At 52.0% G+C, this 19,258-nt stretch overlaps 2 protein-coding genes across 2 annotated transcripts in view; both read left to right on the top strand.

The window, feature by feature from the left end:
* The window catches only part of LOC125342366 (myosin VIIA and Rab interacting protein), a 27,551-nt gene continuing 8,293 nt past the window's right edge, over positions 1-19,258 (top strand). The window contains exons 1-9 of the mRNA XM_048334487.1: positions 1-143; positions 10,702-10,923; positions 11,998-12,134; positions 13,880-13,960; positions 16,177-16,274; positions 16,663-16,743; positions 16,831-16,974; positions 18,216-18,345; positions 18,530-19,239. Of these exons, the coding sequence (XP_048190444.1) occupies positions 34-143; positions 10,702-10,923; positions 11,998-12,134; positions 13,880-13,960; positions 16,177-16,274; positions 16,663-16,743; positions 16,831-16,974; positions 18,216-18,345; positions 18,530-19,239 (1,713 nt within the window). The 5' untranslated portion in view covers positions 1-33. The remainder of the gene's footprint in view (positions 144-10,701; positions 10,924-11,997; positions 12,135-13,879; positions 13,961-16,176; positions 16,275-16,662; positions 16,744-16,830; positions 16,975-18,215; positions 18,346-18,529; positions 19,240-19,258) is intronic.
* Positions 12,338-19,258, top strand: part of Eif1b (eukaryotic translation initiation factor 1B) — a 23,189-nt gene continuing 16,268 nt past the window's right edge. The window contains exon 1 of the mRNA XM_048334757.1: positions 12,338-12,352. The gene's annotated coding sequence lies outside the window, so the exon portion shown is untranslated. The remainder of the gene's footprint in view (positions 12,353-19,258) is intronic.

The following is a 19,258-nucleotide window of genomic DNA, read 5'->3' on the forward strand; positions in this document are numbered from 1 at the left end:
GGTTTGCCAGTCCCGCCCTCGTGTTCACAAGTCATGGGAAGGAAACTGGACCTGTCCGCGCTGACGGATGACGAGACCGACCATGTTCTCCAGGTGGTTCAGAGAGACTTCAACCTGCGGAAGAAGGAGGAGGAGCGGCTGAGGTGAGAGGCCTCCGTGCTGCATGGGGGGAGAGACAGGCGCCCTAAAATTCCCTTTTGGCCACATGGCCTTGCAAGATGGAGTGGCTTTCCAGCAGTCCACCAGGTTCCCACATGGGTTTGTGGATTGACACCCTGTCTGGGTTTGCTCCCGGGCTGGGCCACCTTGAGTAGGTATGGGTTGTAAAATGGGTGGAGAGTGTGGTAAAGATATGGGCTGTGAACACAGCCCCTGCCTGGATTTACTTTTCCTATTCGCAAACACCACCAAAGAACTAAAGAGCCACGGACAAGGACAAACTTCTGAAACAAGACCCCGACCCAAGGACAGGAAAAATGCTCTATAGATCTGACTTGGGAAAATTGGGGGCTGGGAAGGTGGCTCATGGTAGAGTGCTCGCCTAGCATCCATGAAGTCCTGGGTTCGATTCCTCAGTACCACATACACAGAAAAAGCCAGAAGTGGCGCTGTGGCTCAAGTGGTAGAGTGCTAGCCTTGAGCAAAAAGAAGCTCAGGGACAGCGCCCAGGCCCTAAGTTCAAGCCCTAGGACTAGCAAAAATAAATAAATAAATAAATGTAAAAAAAAATAAATATATATATATATATATTTAAAAAAGAAAGAAGGAAAATTCAGCCATGTCAGGCACTGGTGGCTCAGGCCTGTCATCCTAGCTACTCAGCAGGCTGAGATCTGAGAGTCCTAGTCTGAAGCTAACCTGGTGAAAAAAGCCACAAAGGTGGCTGTGGCTCAAGTGGTAAGAGCACCAGCCTTGAGCACCAAAGCTCAAGGACAGTGCCCAGGCCTTCAGTTCAAGCCCCAGTACGGGACACACACACACACACACACACACACACACACACACATCTAGAATCACCATTTATAACCTATGATTTTACAATGTCGGGCACAATGTCAGAAGGGCTTTTAGAAAGGACTATTAATTGCATCGCCCATTGTTGGCAAAATTCAGTCTAATGAGATAGCTGCGCCTGTTAAAAAATGTCTCGCTGAATATATGCCAGCCTCGTGGATTCAGCCCCTGGATGGCTTCCAGTGGTTCCCAGAGTTCTTTAATACCCAGTCAGCCAGGGAGCCAGGGCTACAGTCCATGAAACTGGCTCTCCTGTCTGTGACTGGTTGGTTATTTTATGCGGCTCAACCAATCATGTGCGCAGGCCTTGAAGGACTGGCTGGGCCAGGGGGAGGAAGGGAGGGGCCAGAGGGAATGGGGGAACACTTCCGGCCTGGCTCAAGCTCAGCCTGCAGTGATGGGCATGTGTTTAGGTTAAGGAAGGTTTGTGTTCTTGAGATCTATTTTTTTTTGTTGTTTCTTTCAATGTTGGTCTTGGGGCTTGAACTCAGGGCGTGGGTGTTGTCCCTGAGTTTCTTTTTGCTCAAGGCTAGCACTCTATCACTTGAGCCACAGCGCCACTTCTGGTTTTTTCTGTGTATGTGGTGCTGAGGAATCGAACCCAGGGCTTCATGCTTGCTAGGCGAGCACGCTACCCCTGAGCCACATTCCCAGTCCTCCTCTTACTATTTGTTAATCATTAGAACGCTCTTGTGATACAGAAATTGCCCCGAGAGATCAATGGCTTGTGTTCAAAGTAGGAAGAACATACAGCCCGAGTAAAATGAGTGAGTGATCTCTCACCCTCCATTGAGGATTCATGTTTGTTTCAAACAAAGGACAGTTTGATGATGCAAACGTAATTTCTCAACAGGTTCCCATATCAAAAAGGAAGAATGCCTTTGTTCTTCCTGTACTTTGGTTTGGGGACATGGAAATTGATCAAATGAATTCACAAAGCCCTGATTCCTGTCTTCTGCAGCTGAAAAGTAGGATTGCCTTGATGTTGTTAGAATAAGTAACTTCATGACTGCATGCATGCGTGTGTGTGCGTGTGTATCAGGCCTGGAGCTTGAACTCAGGATCTGGGCACTGACCCTGAGCTGTTGTTCAAGGCTAGCTCTTGAGCCACAGCTCCACTTTTGGCTCTCTTTTTGGGTAGTTCATTGGAGATAAAAGTCTGATGGACTTTCCTGCCCATGCTGGCTTCGAACCGTGATCCTCCAGATCCCAGCCCCCCTGCGTAGCTTGGATGTCAGACATGAGTCACCAGCGCCCATTAACCTCACAGCTTCTTGGAGGAACTGCGCATGCCCCGCATGTGTGGACGCTTGGCGTGGGCCACCGGCCCAGCGCTCTTCCTGGAGCCCCAAACAGTGGAGCACTTGCCCCACTGGTTCAGCCAGCTCCCCCATTTTCCCCTCCATCCCGTTGTGGCTCTTGGCCTTGTTTGTTGTTCCTTTGCAAATGTCACAGGGCCTCGATCAAGCTTTCATGGCTCTTTAATTCTTGGCCTGACCTTCACGGCTCAGATCGCTGGCCACGCTTTGTTTGGCAGGATGCTATGCAGAGAACCCCAGACTTGAAAGAAAGCGGTGACCCTTCCACTAGCCCTTCTTCAAGGATGCTTTTCTGCAGTGGCAGTCATAACTCCAGCCCGTTTTAGGATGATGTGGGTCCTGAGGAGTCGCAAAGGGTCACCCCGCTTCATGGTTAGCTTTTTTTAAAGAAAGGATCATTGTTCCCTCTGCCTCTCCACTCCCCCTCAGTCCTGGGGCTTGAACTCAGCCTGGGCACACTGTCCCTGAGCCCTCCGCCACTTGAGCCACCGAGCCACTTCCGGTTTCCTGGAGGTACCTTGGAAGGTCTCACAGACCTTCCTCCCTGGGTTGGCTTCGAACCACGATCCTCCAGATCTCAGCCTCCTGAGGAGCTGAGATGACAAGCGTGAGCCGCCGGGTGCCTGGCTGGTCAAGCAAGCAGGCTTATCTCTGCACAGCCGATAAAGCATGGAGAATGGCAGCTTTCTCCCAAGGGCCTGGAACGAGGTCAGAGCGAACTGTCAGGATGCAGAACATGGGGTTTCTTTCTATGAGACACGGCTGCTTGCTTTGCCTGGCTGCTGTCTTTCACTGTTGGAGAACAGGCAGTTGTACTGAAGTCACCCACAGATTTAGAAAAGGTCATTTACACTGGACTTCGCCTTTGTTTTCTTGTCCTTACTTGGTCTTGAGCCCATTGCTTGGCATCATCGGCCGCGATTGTTTTCACTGTGTCTGTGCCAAAGATTTGTTTCCCAGCCAGGGATATTTAAAGTCAGGTACACAAATATGGCTGCTGCCGCTGCTTCCTTCTTCCTTCCCTCCTCCTCCTCCTCCTCCTCCTCCTCCTCCTCCTCCTCCTCCTCCTCCTCCTCCTCCTCCTCCTCCTCCTCCTCCTCCTCCTCTTCCTCCTCCTTCTCCTCCTCCTCCTTCTCCTCCTCTTCCTCCTTCTCCTCCTGCTTCTGCTTCCTCTTCTTGTTCTGCTGCTGCTTCTTTTTGATGCCAGTCCTAGGACTTGAACTCAGAGCCTGGATATTGTCCCTGAGCTTCTTTTTGCTCAGGCTAGCACTCTACCACTTGAGCCCCAGCACCACTTCTGTGTGTGTGTGTGTGTGTGTGTGTGTGTGTGTGTGTGTGTGTGTGTGATTCAGTGGAGATAAGACTTTCTTGCCTGGGCTGGCCTTGAACTGGGATCCTCCAGATCTCAGCCTCCTGAGTAGCTGGTATGACAGGCGGGAGCCACCAGTGCCAGGCAGAGCCCTTCCTTTGGGAAGGACCGTTGCGCACATCCTAGCGCATGTCCATCTCCACAGCCTGGGTTGATGCCTCTGGATCGGGGTTTGGACCCTGGCCTCTGCTTCGCCTCTGATTGGTCAGTGTCTCTGACGGTGACGTGGCACTGTCATGGTGGACATTGCAGCCTTTCTTTACACTTGGCCTGTGTGCATGAGCCAAACTGAGACGTGAACTCAGGAAAGAATCTCATAAGAGCTGGATACGCACCCAGCCATCTGCTAATAGGAATTAGTGAGTCACAGGAACATAGGTAGAGGGGCTGGGAATATGGCCTAGTGGTAGAGTGCTTGCCTCGTATACATGAAGCCCTGGGTTTGATTCCCCAGCACCACAGATATAGAAAATGGGCAGAAGTGGCGCTGTGGCTCAAGTGGTAGAGTGCTAGCCTTGAGCAAAAGGAAGCCAGGGACAGTGCTCAGTCCAAGGCCCAGGACTGGCAAAAATAAATAAATAAAATAAAATATTTTTTTAAAAGGAACATAGGTAGAGATCGGTGAGCTGCTAAACTATGCCTGGCACTTACTAGAACTCCCCAATGGTGACATTTGCACAGTGACACCAAGAGAGTTTTTCTTGTCATCTTCTTCCCCTCCCTCCCTCCCTCTTCCTCCTTTCCTTTCTTCCTTCTTTCTTTCCTTCCTCTTTTTTTCTCTCTCTTCCTCTTTCTCCTCTTTCCTCCCTTTTGTGTTGGGACTGGGGCTTGAACTCATGGCCTTACCCTCTCTTTCTGCTTTATTTAGCACAGGACTGACTGGCACCTTAGCTTTTTCCTCCCTGGGCCTGGCAGTGTAAAATCAAACCTCCCTAGGCTTCAGTGACTCGTGGCATTGGTTTGCGGAGGGTGGGTCAGAGCCCCACCCTGTGTCTGTGTGTGTGTGTGTGTGTGTGTGCATTCTGTGTTTGGTGTATCTGAAATTTACACACACCCAGCCCAGCCTGTGGCCAGGATCCTGGAGGGCACACCCTGTGCTGAGCTTCTTTGGCAGAGGCTCTCTGCTTATCATGAAGGAAGCAAACAGAGCCGGGTCCTGGGGTTAGCTATGAGAAATTCTTCCCCAGAGAGGCAGAATAGAAAGTCAGGGTCAAGGGGCTGGGAAGGTGGCTTAGTGGTAGAGTGCTTGCCTGGCATGCACGAAGCCCTGGGTTCAATTCCTCAGCACCACATACACAGAAAAAGCCGGAAGTGGCGCTGTGGCTCAAGTGGTAGAGCACTAGCCTAGATCAAAAAGAAGCCAGGGACAGTGCTCAGACCCTAAGTTCAAGCCCCAGGAATGGCAAAAAAAAAAAAAAAAAAAAGTCAGGGTCAAGTTAACGTCAGAATAATAAAAGGGGGCCATGTCACCCCAGTTTTCCTTCATTCTCATGTGCAGAAGGAATAGAAGATAGAAACATGACCACTACACACCACCTGCTAGAAACAATGTTGTTGTTGTTGTTATTAGTATTATTATTATTTTCATATGGATGCCAGTACTAGGGCTTGAACTCAGGGCCTGAGTGTTGTCTCTTCGCTTTTTTCACTCAAGGCTGGTGCTCTACCACTTGACCCACCTCCACTTCCAGCTTTTTGGTGGTTCGTTGGAAATAAGAGTCAGATTTGGCTGCCAGAGCGGGCTTCGAACCCAAATCCTCAAATCTCAGCCTCCTGATTAGTGAGGATGACTGGCCTGAGCCACCAGAGCCCAGCAACTTTTATTTATTCATTCCTTCATTTGTTTAGTATCAGTACTGAGCCTTGAACTCAGGGCCCCTCCATTTCTCTTGGCTTACTTGCTTGAGGCTGGCACTGTACCCCTTGAATCACAGCTCCACTTCCGGCATTTTGTTTGTTCATTGGAGAGAAGAGTCTCACAGACTGTCCTGCTCATGCTGGCTTCGAAGCGTGATCCTCAGATCCCGCCTTGCCTCAACAACTAGCATGACAGGTGCGAGCCACCAGCGCCCCACATTGGAATTCTTTCTTCCTTAATGTTTCCTGAACTTCCTCATCAAAAGTTCCTTTTACTGTCCATACAATGGAGGAAAGTGCTGGACGGACTTTTCTTCAAATTAGAAGTGCAGTTCCACAGTGCTCTATGAAATCAATCTTCATTAGAGGTTGATTCCTAGGGCCAAGAGTTCTCCAGGTTCTCGCTATTCTTAGAAAAGCTTTGTACACTAAATGGGCAACGACCCTAGGGAGAGACTTCTCAGAAGGAGACGTAAGAATGGCAAAGGAACACATGAGGAAATAAATGCTCAGCACCCCTGGCCATAGAGGAAATGCACATCGAAGCAACCCTGCGATTCCAGCTCGCCCAGATAGATTGGCCAACATCGTGAATTCTAGCAACACATGTTGGCAGGGATCTGAGGAAGAAGGAACCCTCCTGCACTGTTGGTGGGGAGGTAAAGTAGTACACGCTGGACAGCAGCCATACCAATCCTGGGCATCACAACAGGATAGGATAAAGACACCTACACAACCATATGCATTGCAGTACTGTTCACAACAGCCAGATACGGAAACAGCCCACATGCCCTACGACAGATGAGTGGATCCAAAAAAAGAAAAAAGTGATACCTGCACACAATGGAATTTTACACAGCCATTAGAAAGGATAATGTAATGTCATTTGCAGGGAAATGGATAGAACTAGAACAAATCATGTGAAGTGAGGTCAGCCAAGCTCAGAGAGACAAACGGCGGCATGTTCTCTTTCCTGTGCAGAAGCTAGGGACATGATAAATTATATAGATCTGTAGTCATTCACACACAGTGAAACCAAAGGAGGAGACTTTTTATTTACCTACCTACTTACTTACTTATTTTGGTCGGTCCTGGGCCTTGAACTCAGGACCTGGGTGCTGTCCCTGAGCTTCTTTGTGCTCAACGCTAGCGCTCTACCACTTGAGCCACAGCGCCACCTCTGCCTTTTTCAGAGTCACTGATTAAACACAAGAGTCTCATGGACTTCCCTGTCCGGTCTGGCTTTGAACCGCGATCCTCAGATCTCAGCCTCCTGACTAGCCGGGATGACAGGCGTGAGCAACCGGGGCCCAGCCAGGGCTGCTTTTACATGCTTGCATCTTGTAGGAAGGGGTTGTACACTTGTCTTGCTTCTGAAGTCCCTCCCCTTCCTTTCCAGGAGGTGTGTCTGTGCAAACAGCAGGCAGTGTCCTGCGGAGGGAGGGGAGGTGTCACCCGATTGCTGCTGCTGTTTTAACGCCCAGCCCCGTGCCAGGGTACTTGGCAATCTCTTAGCCCCTGGCAGTTTCCTTTTCTCACTGCAATCTGAGCAGACAGACACTTCCTCCACTCCATGTTGGAATTCCAAGTGTTTATTCCTGCGCCAGTGGAATTCTGGAAGGAAATCGAGTTTAAAACACAAAGATGGAAAAACATCTCAGAACATTGTGTCCAAGTGGAAATGAGCCGTGTTTCTTCCCAGACGTGTGTGTGTGTGTGTGTGTGTGTGTGTGTGTGTGTGTGTGTGTTTTGGTCTTGGGCTTGAACACAGCCTGAATGCCATCCCTGAGCTTTTGTACTCAAGGCTAGCACTCTGCCATTTTAATCCACAGCACCCCCACACACACCGTTTTCTAGCGGTTCATTGGAGATAAGAGTCTCATGGAGTTTTCTTTCTGGGCTGGCTTTGAACCATGATCCTCAGGTCTCAGCCTCCCATGTAGCTGGGATGACAGGCATGAGGCACTAGCGCCCACTTTGCCCACTGCTGATGAATGGAATACTCTCCTCATTCTTTATGACAAGCCCACTTGCCTGCTACAGACATCAGGGTCCTGGTTGTGGGTAACATCAGGACAAAAGTATGGCCCATGGTTCATTCTGTTTCTGCCTATAGATGATGGATATGCCATCTCTTGATCATAAAGCCAGTTAAAGAATCCTATTACATGGGGCATCGGTGGCTCACGCCTGTCATCCTAGCTACTCAGGAGGCTGAGATCTGAGGATCATGGTTCAAAGCCAGCCTGGGCAGGCAAGGCCATGAGACTCCTATCTCCAGTGAACCACCAGAAATCCGGAAGTGGTACTGTGGCTCAAGCGGTAGAGCACTAACCTTGAGCAAAAGAAGCTCAGGGACAGCGCCTGGCCCTGAGTTCAAGCTCCAGAACTGGAGGGGAAAAAGAAATGGAGGGGAAAAAAGAAAAAAAAGATAACTGACAGCTACATGTCTTTGCTATGCCTAAGCATGAATCATCTCAAGGCAAAGTATTTGGGTATCTCTACTTCTGTGAGCATTAGCTACCAAAAATAATAATAATAACAATATTGGCTACGTGAGAACAGTACAATTACATTTTATAATACCCTATATTCACTGGAGTGAGATTGAATGACTCACAAAGACAATTGGCACAAACACAGAAATTCACCCCGAAATTTTCTCCTGCCATAGCAATCATGATTAGCAGCAACTCTGGCTCCGTCTTTAAGGTAATTTTTTGACAGTTTATGTTCCTATCCAGAGTTCTGAGGATTAAGTATTTGTTCATATCTCCTTTCCCAGCATGCAAATTATTTAATATGGAAATAATTATTATTTACTTTAATAATTGCATATTAATTGATATGTTAATTCGGCGTGCTTTTTTTTTCTTTTAAAATGAGAAATGACACTGTATTTGCAAATAGGTGTGTGTGTGTGTGTGTGTGTGTGTGTGTGTTGGTACTGTGACTTGAACTCGGGGCCTCACACTTTTGCTTGTCTTTTCCACTCAAGGCTGGCACTTTACCCCTTGAGCCACATCTCCACTTCTGCCTTTTGGCGGGATAACTGGAGGTAGGAATCTCTCACAGACTTTGCTGCCCAGGCTGGGCTTCTAATCAAGATCCTCAGATCCCAGCCTCCTGAGTAGCTGGGAAGACAGGCGTGAGCCCCCAGCTCCAGGCAATGAATATACTTTTTTAAAGCATCTAAACCCAGGTTTGGGAATGTGCCTGGCATGCAGGAAGCCTTGGGTTCGATTCCTCAGTACCATATACACAGAAAAAGCCAGAAGTGGCGCTGTGGCTTAAGAGGTAGAATGCTAGCCTTGAGCAAAAAGAAGCTCAGAGATAGTGCCCAGGCCCTGAGTTCAAGCCCCGGGACTGGCAAAAGAAAAAAAAAAACTTTCTTAGGATGATGTAAAAAGCAACTCCTGATCCTCCATCTCTTGCACCAAACCATATAAAATCAACATTGACTTGCTAGTACTAGGGAATTGGAGTGTGTGTGTGTGTGTGTGCGCATGTGTGGCTACACACACATGTATGCCCTTACTGGCGCTTGAACTCAGAGCCTTTTTAAGTTGCTCTCCCTCAAGGCTGGTGCTCTACTGCTTAAGTCACAGCTCCTCTGGCTGCTTTTTGCTGGTTCATTGGAGAAAAGACTCTCAAGACATCCCTGCCTGGGCTGAATGGGACCCTCAGATCTCCCCACCGCTCCTCTGAGGCGTGAGGAACACCGTGGATAGGTTAGGGTGTTTGGTGACTGTCCTTAAGAGCTTGTGAGAAACACCGAGGATAGGTTAGGGTGTTTGGTGACTGTCCTTAAGACCTCAGGTGAGGCTGACTGTGGTCAGAGTTGACTGAGCACAAAATGGATCCCCAGCGGGATGGCTGCTGAATCTCCCAGATGGATAAGCACATGTGGACAGAATCCCAGAGCAATGCTTTTTAAGTGTCAGGAAGGTGCTCCTACCCATGTTCCTCCTCCTCCTCCTCTTCCTTCTCCCCGCTCCTCACCTCCTTTCGCTCCCCCTTCCCCCCCCCCCGCCCTTTTCCTCTTTCTCCTCCTCCTCTTCCTTCCCACCCCTTTCCCCCCCCCAGAGGGCGAGTGTATGGAACCTTCTAGTGTTGCCAACATATCTGCACAGTGATGACAGCTCCATTTCTCCAAGGGAGATGGAAATTTTCCCTCAAGGTCAGATCCGCATCAGTGAACGGAGCCAAGGGAAGAAAAAACCCTGTAGGGCCAAAGCATCTATTTCTGTAGTCGCCACCACGAGATAAGAAATCCAGGACTCACTCTAGACAGAGCTGCCTGGCATATATTAGCATATGCAAATGGCATGCAAATGTGCCGGTGGAGGAGGGACTCATTTTAATTTCTAACCTATACTTATCTTCTATTTAGAAGTAAAAGGCAAGCGTCTTTGCTGGTTTGGGGCTGGTGGCCCAGCCCTGGAATAGGCAAGGACTGGCAATCTAGGAGTGGTGAGTTCACGCCTGTAATCCCGGCTACTCAGGAGGCTGAGATCTGAGGATGAAGAGTGTGTGTGTGTGTGTGTGTGTGTGTGTGTGTGTGTGTGTGTGTGTGTGTGCGTGTGTGTGTGTTGGTCCTGGGGCTTGAACTCAGGGCCTGGGCTCTGTCCCTGAGCTGTTTCGTTCAAGGCTAGCGCTCTACCACTGTGAGCCACAACCCCACTTCCAGCTTTTTGCTGGCTCATTGGAGCTAAGAGTCTCCCAGATGTTCCCGCCCACGTTGGCTTTGAACTGCTGTCTTCACATCGCCGCCCCCTGAGCAGCTAGGGTGACAGGCCTGAGCCAGCGGCGCCCCGGTGGAGTTGCTCTCTCTGAAGTCAAGCGCCAATGGCTCACCTTCTAGAACTGTAGCTACTTAGAAGGATGAGATCCGGAGGGTCACAGCTCAAAGTCAGCCTGCGTAGACCAATCCCAGACACTCCCATCGTCAATGGAACCAGCAAAATGTCGGACTGGAGGCACACCTCAAGTGCACCCATCCAGTATTGGGAATAAAAAGAACTTGGTTTTTCCAAGTTTTTTGGGGGGGAGGGGGAGGAGGGAACCAGAGTCAGAATGTGGGGTACTCAGGGGATCCGGCTTCTCCTCACCACCTGCCTCCCCCCGCCCCTCTCTCCACAGTGAGATGAAGCAGAAGCTAGAGGAGGAAGGCAGCAAGTGCAGCATCCTGTCGAAGCACCCGCAGTTCGTGGCTCACTGCTGCATGCGCTGCTGTGCGCCCTTCACCTTCCTGGTCAACCCCAAGCGCCTCTGCGGGGACTGCAGGTTCAACGTGTGCAGAAACTGCAGCCTCTACCACAAGCACGAGAAGGCCTGGCTGTGCGGCGTCTGCCAGCAAGCCCGGCAAGTGTACCCACACATCTCCATCCCTCTCATGAGCCATCCTTCCCTTTGGTTTCTTTTTTTTTTTTCTTGGTCCTGGGACTCGAACTCCGGGTCTGGGTACCATCCCTGAGCACTTTCAACTCAAGCGCTGAGCCACAGCGCCACTTCCGGTTTTCTGGTGATACCTTGGAGATGAGAGCCTCAAAGGACTTTCCTGCCCTAGGGCCGGCTTTGAACCTCAGTCCTCCCGATCTCAGCCTCCTGAGTAGCTAGGATGACAGGCAAGAACCACAGCGCCCAGTTGATGTGGGTCTGTGTGTTGCCATTTCCTGTCTCCGTAAGGCGGGCAGAGGATTAACGAACACAGTACTTGGTACAGAGTTGCTGTTTAGCTTCCAGATTGAAGTAGTCCCTGCGGAGAGGACGTTGTGTACAGTGATAACCTGTGCTCCAAGCTCCACAGACCCAATACTGTTTCCCAGTGATCTGAAGAGGCTGAATAGGATCTTTTGTAGCAAACAGCCAGGGCAGCCAGGGCTGGGAAGGTGGCTCAGTGGTAGAGTGCTCGCCTAGCATGCATGAAGCCCTGGGTTCGATTCCTCAGCACCACATACACAGAAAAAGCTGGAAGTGGCGCTGTGGCTCAAGTGGTAGCGCGCTAGCCTTGAGCAAAAGCAGCTCAGGGACAGTGCTCAGGCCCTGAGTTCAAGCCCCCAGAACCAGTACACACACACACAAAGTGAACCTCATTTCTACTGCTTTAGTTAGAGCAAGGTACAAAGCTAGCCCAGATTCAAAGGGCTGAGAAATAACTCTACTACAGCATTGTGCAAGGATTGAACTCGAGGACTTTGCACTCTCCCGTTGGCCTTTTCACTCAAGGCTGGTGGGGCTCTTGAGACACGGCTCCACTCTCAGCTCTTTGGTTTTTGTTGGTTCACTGGAGGTGAGCACCTCATGGACATCCACCTACCCTCCTTCCTTGGGCTGACCTTGACTTGCGATCCTCCGATCTCGGCCTCCTGAATAACTGGGATGATAATGAAGTACTGAGCCGTGCTGATTTTCTGTCATCTGTCTCCCCTGTCCCAGGCTCCTGCGGGCTCAGTCTCTGGAATGGTTCTACAACAACGTCAAGACTCGGTTCAAGCGCTTCGGCAGCGCCAAGGTCCTGAAGAACCTGTACCGGAAACACCGGCTGGAGACCGGCTCCTGCTTTGACCTTATAGGTACGGTGGCCCTGTTGCCTGGGGTCCCTCGTGGGACAGGTAGCGGGGCTGTTACGGTAGGAGACCTGGCTCAGAGGCTCTCTGGGGCCCAGTCACCCCCAAAATAGTTGTTTTTTTTTTCTCATAAATATCAGATGCCCATGAGTAGAATAGATACCAGAGTCTCTTTGAAGTGTTTGGATTGGTTTTACTCTGTGTGTGTGTGTGTGTGTGTGTGTGTGTGTGTGTGTGTGTGTGTGTTGCTCTTGGGGCTTGAACCCAGGGTCTGGGCATACTGTCTTAGAGCTTTTTCACTCAATGATAGCTCTCTCCCACTTGAGCCACACCTCCACTTCCAGCTTTCTGCTGGTTCATGGGCAATAAGAGTGACTTAGCTTGGTCTACCCAGGGTTGGCTTTGAACTGCGATCCTCTAGATCTCAGCCTCCTGAGTAGCTGGGATGACAGGCAGGAGCCGCCCGTGCCTGGTTTTGTGTTTAGTTTTGCCTCTTGGCTTCAAGCATTCCTCTACAGTGGGAGTTAGAAGGACCAGAATATCTCTGCCGATTGTGGGTGTTTTCATTTTGGATCCCCCCCCAAAGTAAAAGAATTTTTGCTCCGCCGCCCCTGCTAAGACTTTGGAAAGTCATTTTTTATTGGGTTGTAAGAAACAAAGAACAGCTCTGCAGCTGGAGTTTTGTTGTTGTTATTGTTGTATTTCCTTTTCCCTTTTTTCCTTCTTCTTCTTCTTCTATTCTTGCAAGGGCTGGAAGCCTAATGGGCAAATCCACTTGACACCATTTATTATTGTGGTTCCTGTCCTGGGGCTTGAACTTTCTGTCTTAAGGCTGGTGCTCTACCACTTGAGCCACACTTGCGCTTCTGGCTTTTTGCTGGTTCATTGGAGATGAGAGTCTCCCAAATAGAACTCCGGTTTCTCCTTAATCATGCAGAGTGATTATACTTAAGACAACCAAACTAATGAGGACTAGAAGTGTTTTCTGGGGTTTGATTGGAACAGCTGGCAGAAAGAAAACGTTCGCAACATTCGCAGAACATGAACAGCAGGTGTTTTTCATCACCCTGCTGACACAAGTAAATTTTTTTTTTTTTGCCCAGAAGAAATGGGGCAGAAGAAATAAAAGCTCATCCATCTTATTGGGTGTCTTTTATTCCCCATCACCATTTTATCATTTTACATTGTCCTGTTCTCCCTAGTCGTTGGCTTGTGTCTTAATCTAAAAATACACCAGCCTTTTAGATAAGGTGGAAAATGGGATGGATGGATTAAAACACAGAAACATGAGGGTATTTTGTAATTGCCATCAGAATTGTCTTTTTAGCTGCTGGGTGCCGGTGGCTCATGTCTGTCATCCCAGCTACTCAGGAGGCTGAGATCTAACGATCACAGTTCCAAGCCAGCCCAAGCAGAAATGTCCATGAGACTCATTTATCTCCAATGAACCACCAGAAAACCGGCAGTGGAGCTGTGGCTCGAAGTGGTAGAGTGCTAGCCTTGACCAAGAGTTCAGGGACAGAGCTCAGGCCCTGAGTTCAAGCCCAGGACTGACTAAAAACAAACAAACAAGAGTCTCACAGACTTTCCTGCCAGGGCTGGCTCTCAGCCTCATCCTCAGATCTCAGCCTCCTGAGTAGCTAGGATGACAGTTGAGAGCCACAGGTACCTGGCACAAAAGACCTTGGATCATGGTAGGATATCAGTTGATATCTCTGTCTATCTGTTTGTCTGTCCCTGTCACCTTGTAGGAGGAAGCTTACTTGAGTCCAGTCTGGAGAATGAAGGGAGCATTTCCGGCAGTGACTCAACTTTCTACCAGCAATCGGAAGGTAAGTGTGCTTACAAGATCACAGCTGCTAGGAAAACATTGTCCGATAGACTGCATCGTCTGCTTGTTACATTCCCTTTTACATTTTAGTCAGTCCTGGGGCTTGGACTCAGGGCCTGGGCACTGTCCTCGAGCTCTTCAGCTCAAGTCTAGCACTCTACCACTTTTCTCCGGTTCATTGGAGATCAGAGTCTCAGAGACTTTCCTGCCCAGGCTGGCTTTGAACCACAATCCTCAGATCTCAGCCTCTGTCTAGCTTGGGTGACCGGCGTGAGCTGCCAGCACCTGGCTATTGCTGTGAATTAGACTCCACGAGTCTCATTGTTTCCATTTGGACAAACCCATCGCCAAAGCAGGCTAGCTATGACTACCACAGCATGAGCTGCCTGTCATCTCCACAACTCAGAAGGCAGAAAGCCAAGGATCCTGGGGCAAAGCCAGTTTAGGTCGAAGAGCCTGGGAGACTCTTATCTCCAACTAACCAGAATTGAATGTGTGGCTCATGTAGTCGGGTACCATCCTTGAGTAAAAAGCCAACTGAGAGTAGGAGGCCCCATACGGGCACCAAAAAAAAAAAAAGAAGAAAAGAAAAGATCACAGTGAAATCTATTATTTTGTACAGATAATGTATGTTACCAATTGAAAAAAAAATACAGGGGCTGGGTATGTGGCTTCGTGGTAGAGTGCTCGCCTTGCATGCATGAAGCCCTGGGTTCGACTCCTCAGCACCACATACACAGAAAGGGCTGGAAGTGGCGCTGTGGCTCAAGTGGTAGAGTGCTAGCCTTGAGCAAAAGAAGCTCAGGGACAGTGCTCAGGCCCTGAGTTCAAGTCCCAGGACTGTCTCGCCCCCCCCAAAAAAAAACATTCATAAGTTGGGCACCATTGGCTCTCACACCTGTAATCTCAGCTACTCAGAAAACTGATTTGTCTGGTTCATGGTTCAAAGCTACCCAGGGCAGGAAAGTCCCTGACACTCTTATCTCTAATTAAGCAGCCAAATTAAAAAAAAGCTGGAAATGGAGATGTGGCTCAAATGGTAAGAGCGTCAGCCTTAAGCAGAAAAAGCTAAGGCCTAGGCCCTGAGTTCAAGTCCCATGCACTCACACACACACACACACTGCATGAGAGACTGAATGATTTCTCCAGGAAGCATTTGGTGTGATAACAACTTAGATTTTTAGAGGTCTGCTTATTGGAAAATTGGTTTAAAAAAAATAGTCAATTACGCTGTAGTGTGCAGTGCATAGAACCTAGGGCCCCATGTAGTTCTATTCTGACAGTCATAGCTAGGCCTGAAACATACTGATTAGCTAGCTAGCTTAGACTCCTTTATTATTATTATTATTATTATTATTATTATTATTATTTTTGGTCTGAGACCCAGCGTTTGCTCATTGGCCGTTGCTCTCCTGAGCCCCGCCCCCCAGACCCCCCTCAACTCTGATTTGTAAAATGTTGTCAGCTCTCACTTTCTGTCCACAGTTTGTGTCTGTGGGAATACAAGATGCCTGAGCTGTTTTAATGATGTGATCGCTCCATTAATGAGTTGATATCGTTAACACCCTGTCTTCACTCCACCGAGGATTTTCAGCAGCTTACGAGAGATTTGCATGTGTTAAGTAATAGGAAACTAGAAGATTATAAATAGCAAACAGGAGGCTGGAATTGGGGGAATTTGATGGCAAGTAACTCAGTCCTCTCAGAGCCATATTCTGAAAGAACAAACGAAAGGGGAGAATGATAGAAATTCTCCTAAGTGCAATGCAGGTGTCTAGCCAGGAGCTGGTGGCTCACGCCTTTAATCCTAGCTGCTCAGGAGGCTCAGATCTGGAAGATCGCAGTTCGCGAGGCCAGGCAGGGCAGGAAAGTCTTTGAGGCCCTTGTCTCCAGTGAAACCACCAGAAAACCCAGAAGTGGTGCTGTGGCTCAAAGTGGTAGAGCACTAGCCTTGAGGAAAAGAGCTCAGGGACAGCGCCCAGGCCCCGAGTTCAAGTCCCCGGACCAACAACAAAAAAACCACAAAACAGCAGTGTGTGGACGTGGGGTCTGGGGTTCAAAGGATGTGGGGGAGGCCCGAGTGTGGTGAGCAGGGGGGACAAGGGACCTGGGTGTTGCCACAAGCAGCCTGGCGCTTCCCAGCGGAGCCCGGGAGCCCAGAGCACGCGAGCGTGCGGCTGCCTCGTGCAGCGTGCCGTGTGATATCTTCCTGCCCAGGACACAACATGATGGACGCCCTGGCCGTGGCCCTGCGCGTGGCGGAAGAGGCCATCGAGGAAGCCATTTCCAAAGCGGAAGCTCACGGGGACAGCTTGGTAGGCCCGCCTAACCCTTTAGGGCCCCCTTCTTGGGTCGATCCACTTCCTGGTAGGGCCTCATTTTTGGTAGGATCGGTTTCCTGTAGGACTTCCTAGTGGGGCCTGCCCCTTGACTGGGCTCATTTCCTGGTAGGACCAACTTCCTCCCTGGTAGGACTTCCTCTCTAGGAGGGCTCTATTCCTGACAGAATCCACTTCCTGGTTGATAAGGGCCTTTTCCTGCTTGGTTGGGCTCGCTCCCAGGTGGAGGCTCGTTGGGTCCAGTGGGAGGTGCTTCTGACTAGAGCCACGCCCCCCTCTCCCTGTCGCGGTTTCCGGTTTCTGCAGGAGGTTTTCATAGTCCTCGATGCCCATTTCCTTTCCTCCTTCCCCTTCCCCTTCCCAGGACAAGCAGAACGAGGCGAGTTACCTGCGGGGCCACAGGGAGGAGCTGACCGAGGAGCTGGCCAGCACCATCCTGCAGAAGGTAAGGGCCTGGGGAGGCAAGGGGGGGGACATGATCGTGTGTGTGCTCCCCTCATCCAGCCTCATCCCCCCCCCCCCGCACCCCCAGATCATACGGAGACAGAAGAGCAAAAGTCACAAGCAAGAAGAAGATGAAGCAGAATGGCCCCCGTCCCCCAGCGGCAGTGCCAAGGCCCCAGACAAGGGGGGTCCCGCCGCCCCAAGAGGACACCAGGGGCCTGCCCCTCTCGAGGTGAGTCTCCGACACTCCTGGGCGGGGAGGGGCTGGAGATCTCAAATTTCCCATCCCCAGCCCGACTGAGCCGTCAGACCCTTTGCTTTTGGTTTGGTCCCAGACCAGAACTGCCCCTGCCACCTGAGGCTTTGGCCCATTGGCCGGCGCCCACCCGCCTAAGCCACGCCCCCCTCCCTCCCCATCAGAGCGCCAGTGGCAGAAAGCCCGTGGGGTACAGCCCGCAGAGCGTGTCCAGCCAGGAATCGGGGTTCCAGTGAGCTATGGGCACCCGCAGTCTGTCATACCCTGGGACACCGGACAGACCATGGGCCACTCACTGGCTGGCACAGACAAGGATCTCCGTGGCTTCACTGTGGAAGCCTTGACTTCCAGCCAAATGCCTGAGGCTCACATCACCCCAGCTACTCAGTAGGCTGAGAACTAGCGGGTCAAGTGTACCACAGAAAACCAGAAATGGCGCTGTGGCTCAAAGTGGCAGAGTGCTAGCCTTGAACAAGAAGAAGCTCACGAACAGTGCTCAGGCCCTGAGTTCAAGCCCCAGGACTGGCAAAAAAAAAAGGAAGGGGGAGGAGATAATGACCAGGCCCTGAGTTCAAGTCCCAAGACCAACACAGTTTTTAAAATGTCTTTAGGACAGTCGTGGGTGTGTATCACTAAATTCTTACATTCCCGGACCCACAAGCTCGCTGGGTCAGGCTCTTCTAGATGCTTCCACCCTTACTTCTTCTGAGGAAGAAGAGAAAGGAAGAGCCTAAGATTGCAGGTGGGGAAGAAAAGATGACCTGTTTGTTCTACCCGAAGCCGGGAGCCTGGAACAGCTGGCGAGGAAAGGCTTCATTTTGCCGCCCTCTGCTGGGCCTTGTGCTCACCGCAACACACGTGCGCGTGTGGCTAGATGCACACCTGCCCCTCAGCTTTTTCCCCTGTGTGTGTGTGTGTGCGCGCGTTGGTCCTGGGGCTTGAACTCGGGGTCCGAGCGCTGGCCCTGAGCTTGATCCACTCAAAGATAGCGCTTTCCCACCGCTCCTGACACACACACACACACACACACACACACACACACACACACACGGGAGGAAGGCGGTGGTGGAGGCTAAGGGCGGGTGGGCGTGGCCCAGCTGGGAGCTGATTGGCCCTGGGGTCGGGGGCGGGGCCAGAGCGCCAGCCAATGGGCGAGCGGCTCCCTTCCCCAGGTCCGGTCCCCAGGGGCCTCACCCCGCCCCTCCCTCCTCCCGCAGCGGTCCCAGTCTGCGTTCTCATTGGCCCGCGGGGAGGCCGCGTCGGGCCCGCCGGGCGCCGGCGCCCCGCCCCCGGGGGCCCCGCCCACCTGGCCCAGCTGGAGGAGCCTGGACGGCCTCGACGGAGCCGGTAGGTGGGTGCGCGCTTTGTGCCGGACCTGGGTCTTGAACTCGAGGCCTGATCGTTCAGTCCCGTAGCGTGCGCCGCCACCCTCTCCCGCTGACACCCTCCCCCCCCCCCAGCCCGGCTTTGCGGGGTGGCCGTCGCCAGCGGGTGTCCTCTCTTCCCCCCCCTCGCTCTCCCTCCCCAGCAGGCGCGGCCCAGGTCCTGCAGAGCTCCGACGGGAACTGGGTGGCCGTGGCCGGGGGCCCCCCGCCCCGCGCCCGCCGGCTCGTCACCCCCAAGGGCGGGTCGCTGCGGGCCCTGGAGGCGGCATCCAGCGTCCCCTCCGTCTACGAGGAGATGGCGGCCTCCGACAGCGAGGAGGACTTGGACTGGGGTGACGCCTCGAGCAAGCCGTACCCGAAGCCCAGCGGGCCGCCCCAGCCCGGCTCCCCGGCCGCGGGGCTCCCCCCGCCCCCGGGCCCCCCCGCGGTTGACTCGGACTCGGAGAGCTCCTCGGCCGGCTCTTCCCGGGAGGCGGGGCGCCGGGCCAGGCCGCCCTGGCCGCGGAGGAAGGCCCCCCAGAGCCCGGCGCGCCCCCAGGGAGAGCTGGACGTGAACTCCAACCCGCGGGCCCCCCGAGGGCAGACGTCGGACAGCAGCGAGCCCGAGGAGGCGCCGGATCCGCACCCGCACGCGCAGAGGGTACTGGGTCTCCCGCGTCTGCCTCCCCTGCAGGTGTCCCAGGACTCCCCAGAGGCCGATCCCCAGCGCCTCCCGGCCAGAAGCAGACTGCACGAGCTCGCCAGGAGAATGAGCGAGAAGGAGACGTCATCCGGGGACGAGCAGGAGGCCGAGGACCCGAAGGAAAGTCTGCCCCCCGATGGGGACCCCCAGCGCGCCCAGGAGGAGCCGAAGAAGGTAGGGTGACTGCAGACCC

The sequence above is a fragment of the Perognathus longimembris genome, chromosome 26 (assembly GCF_023159225.1).
Source record: "Perognathus longimembris pacificus isolate PPM17 chromosome 26, ASM2315922v1, whole genome shotgun sequence".
In the NCBI taxonomy this organism is placed as follows: domain Eukaryota; kingdom Metazoa; phylum Chordata; class Mammalia; order Rodentia; family Heteromyidae; genus Perognathus; species Perognathus longimembris.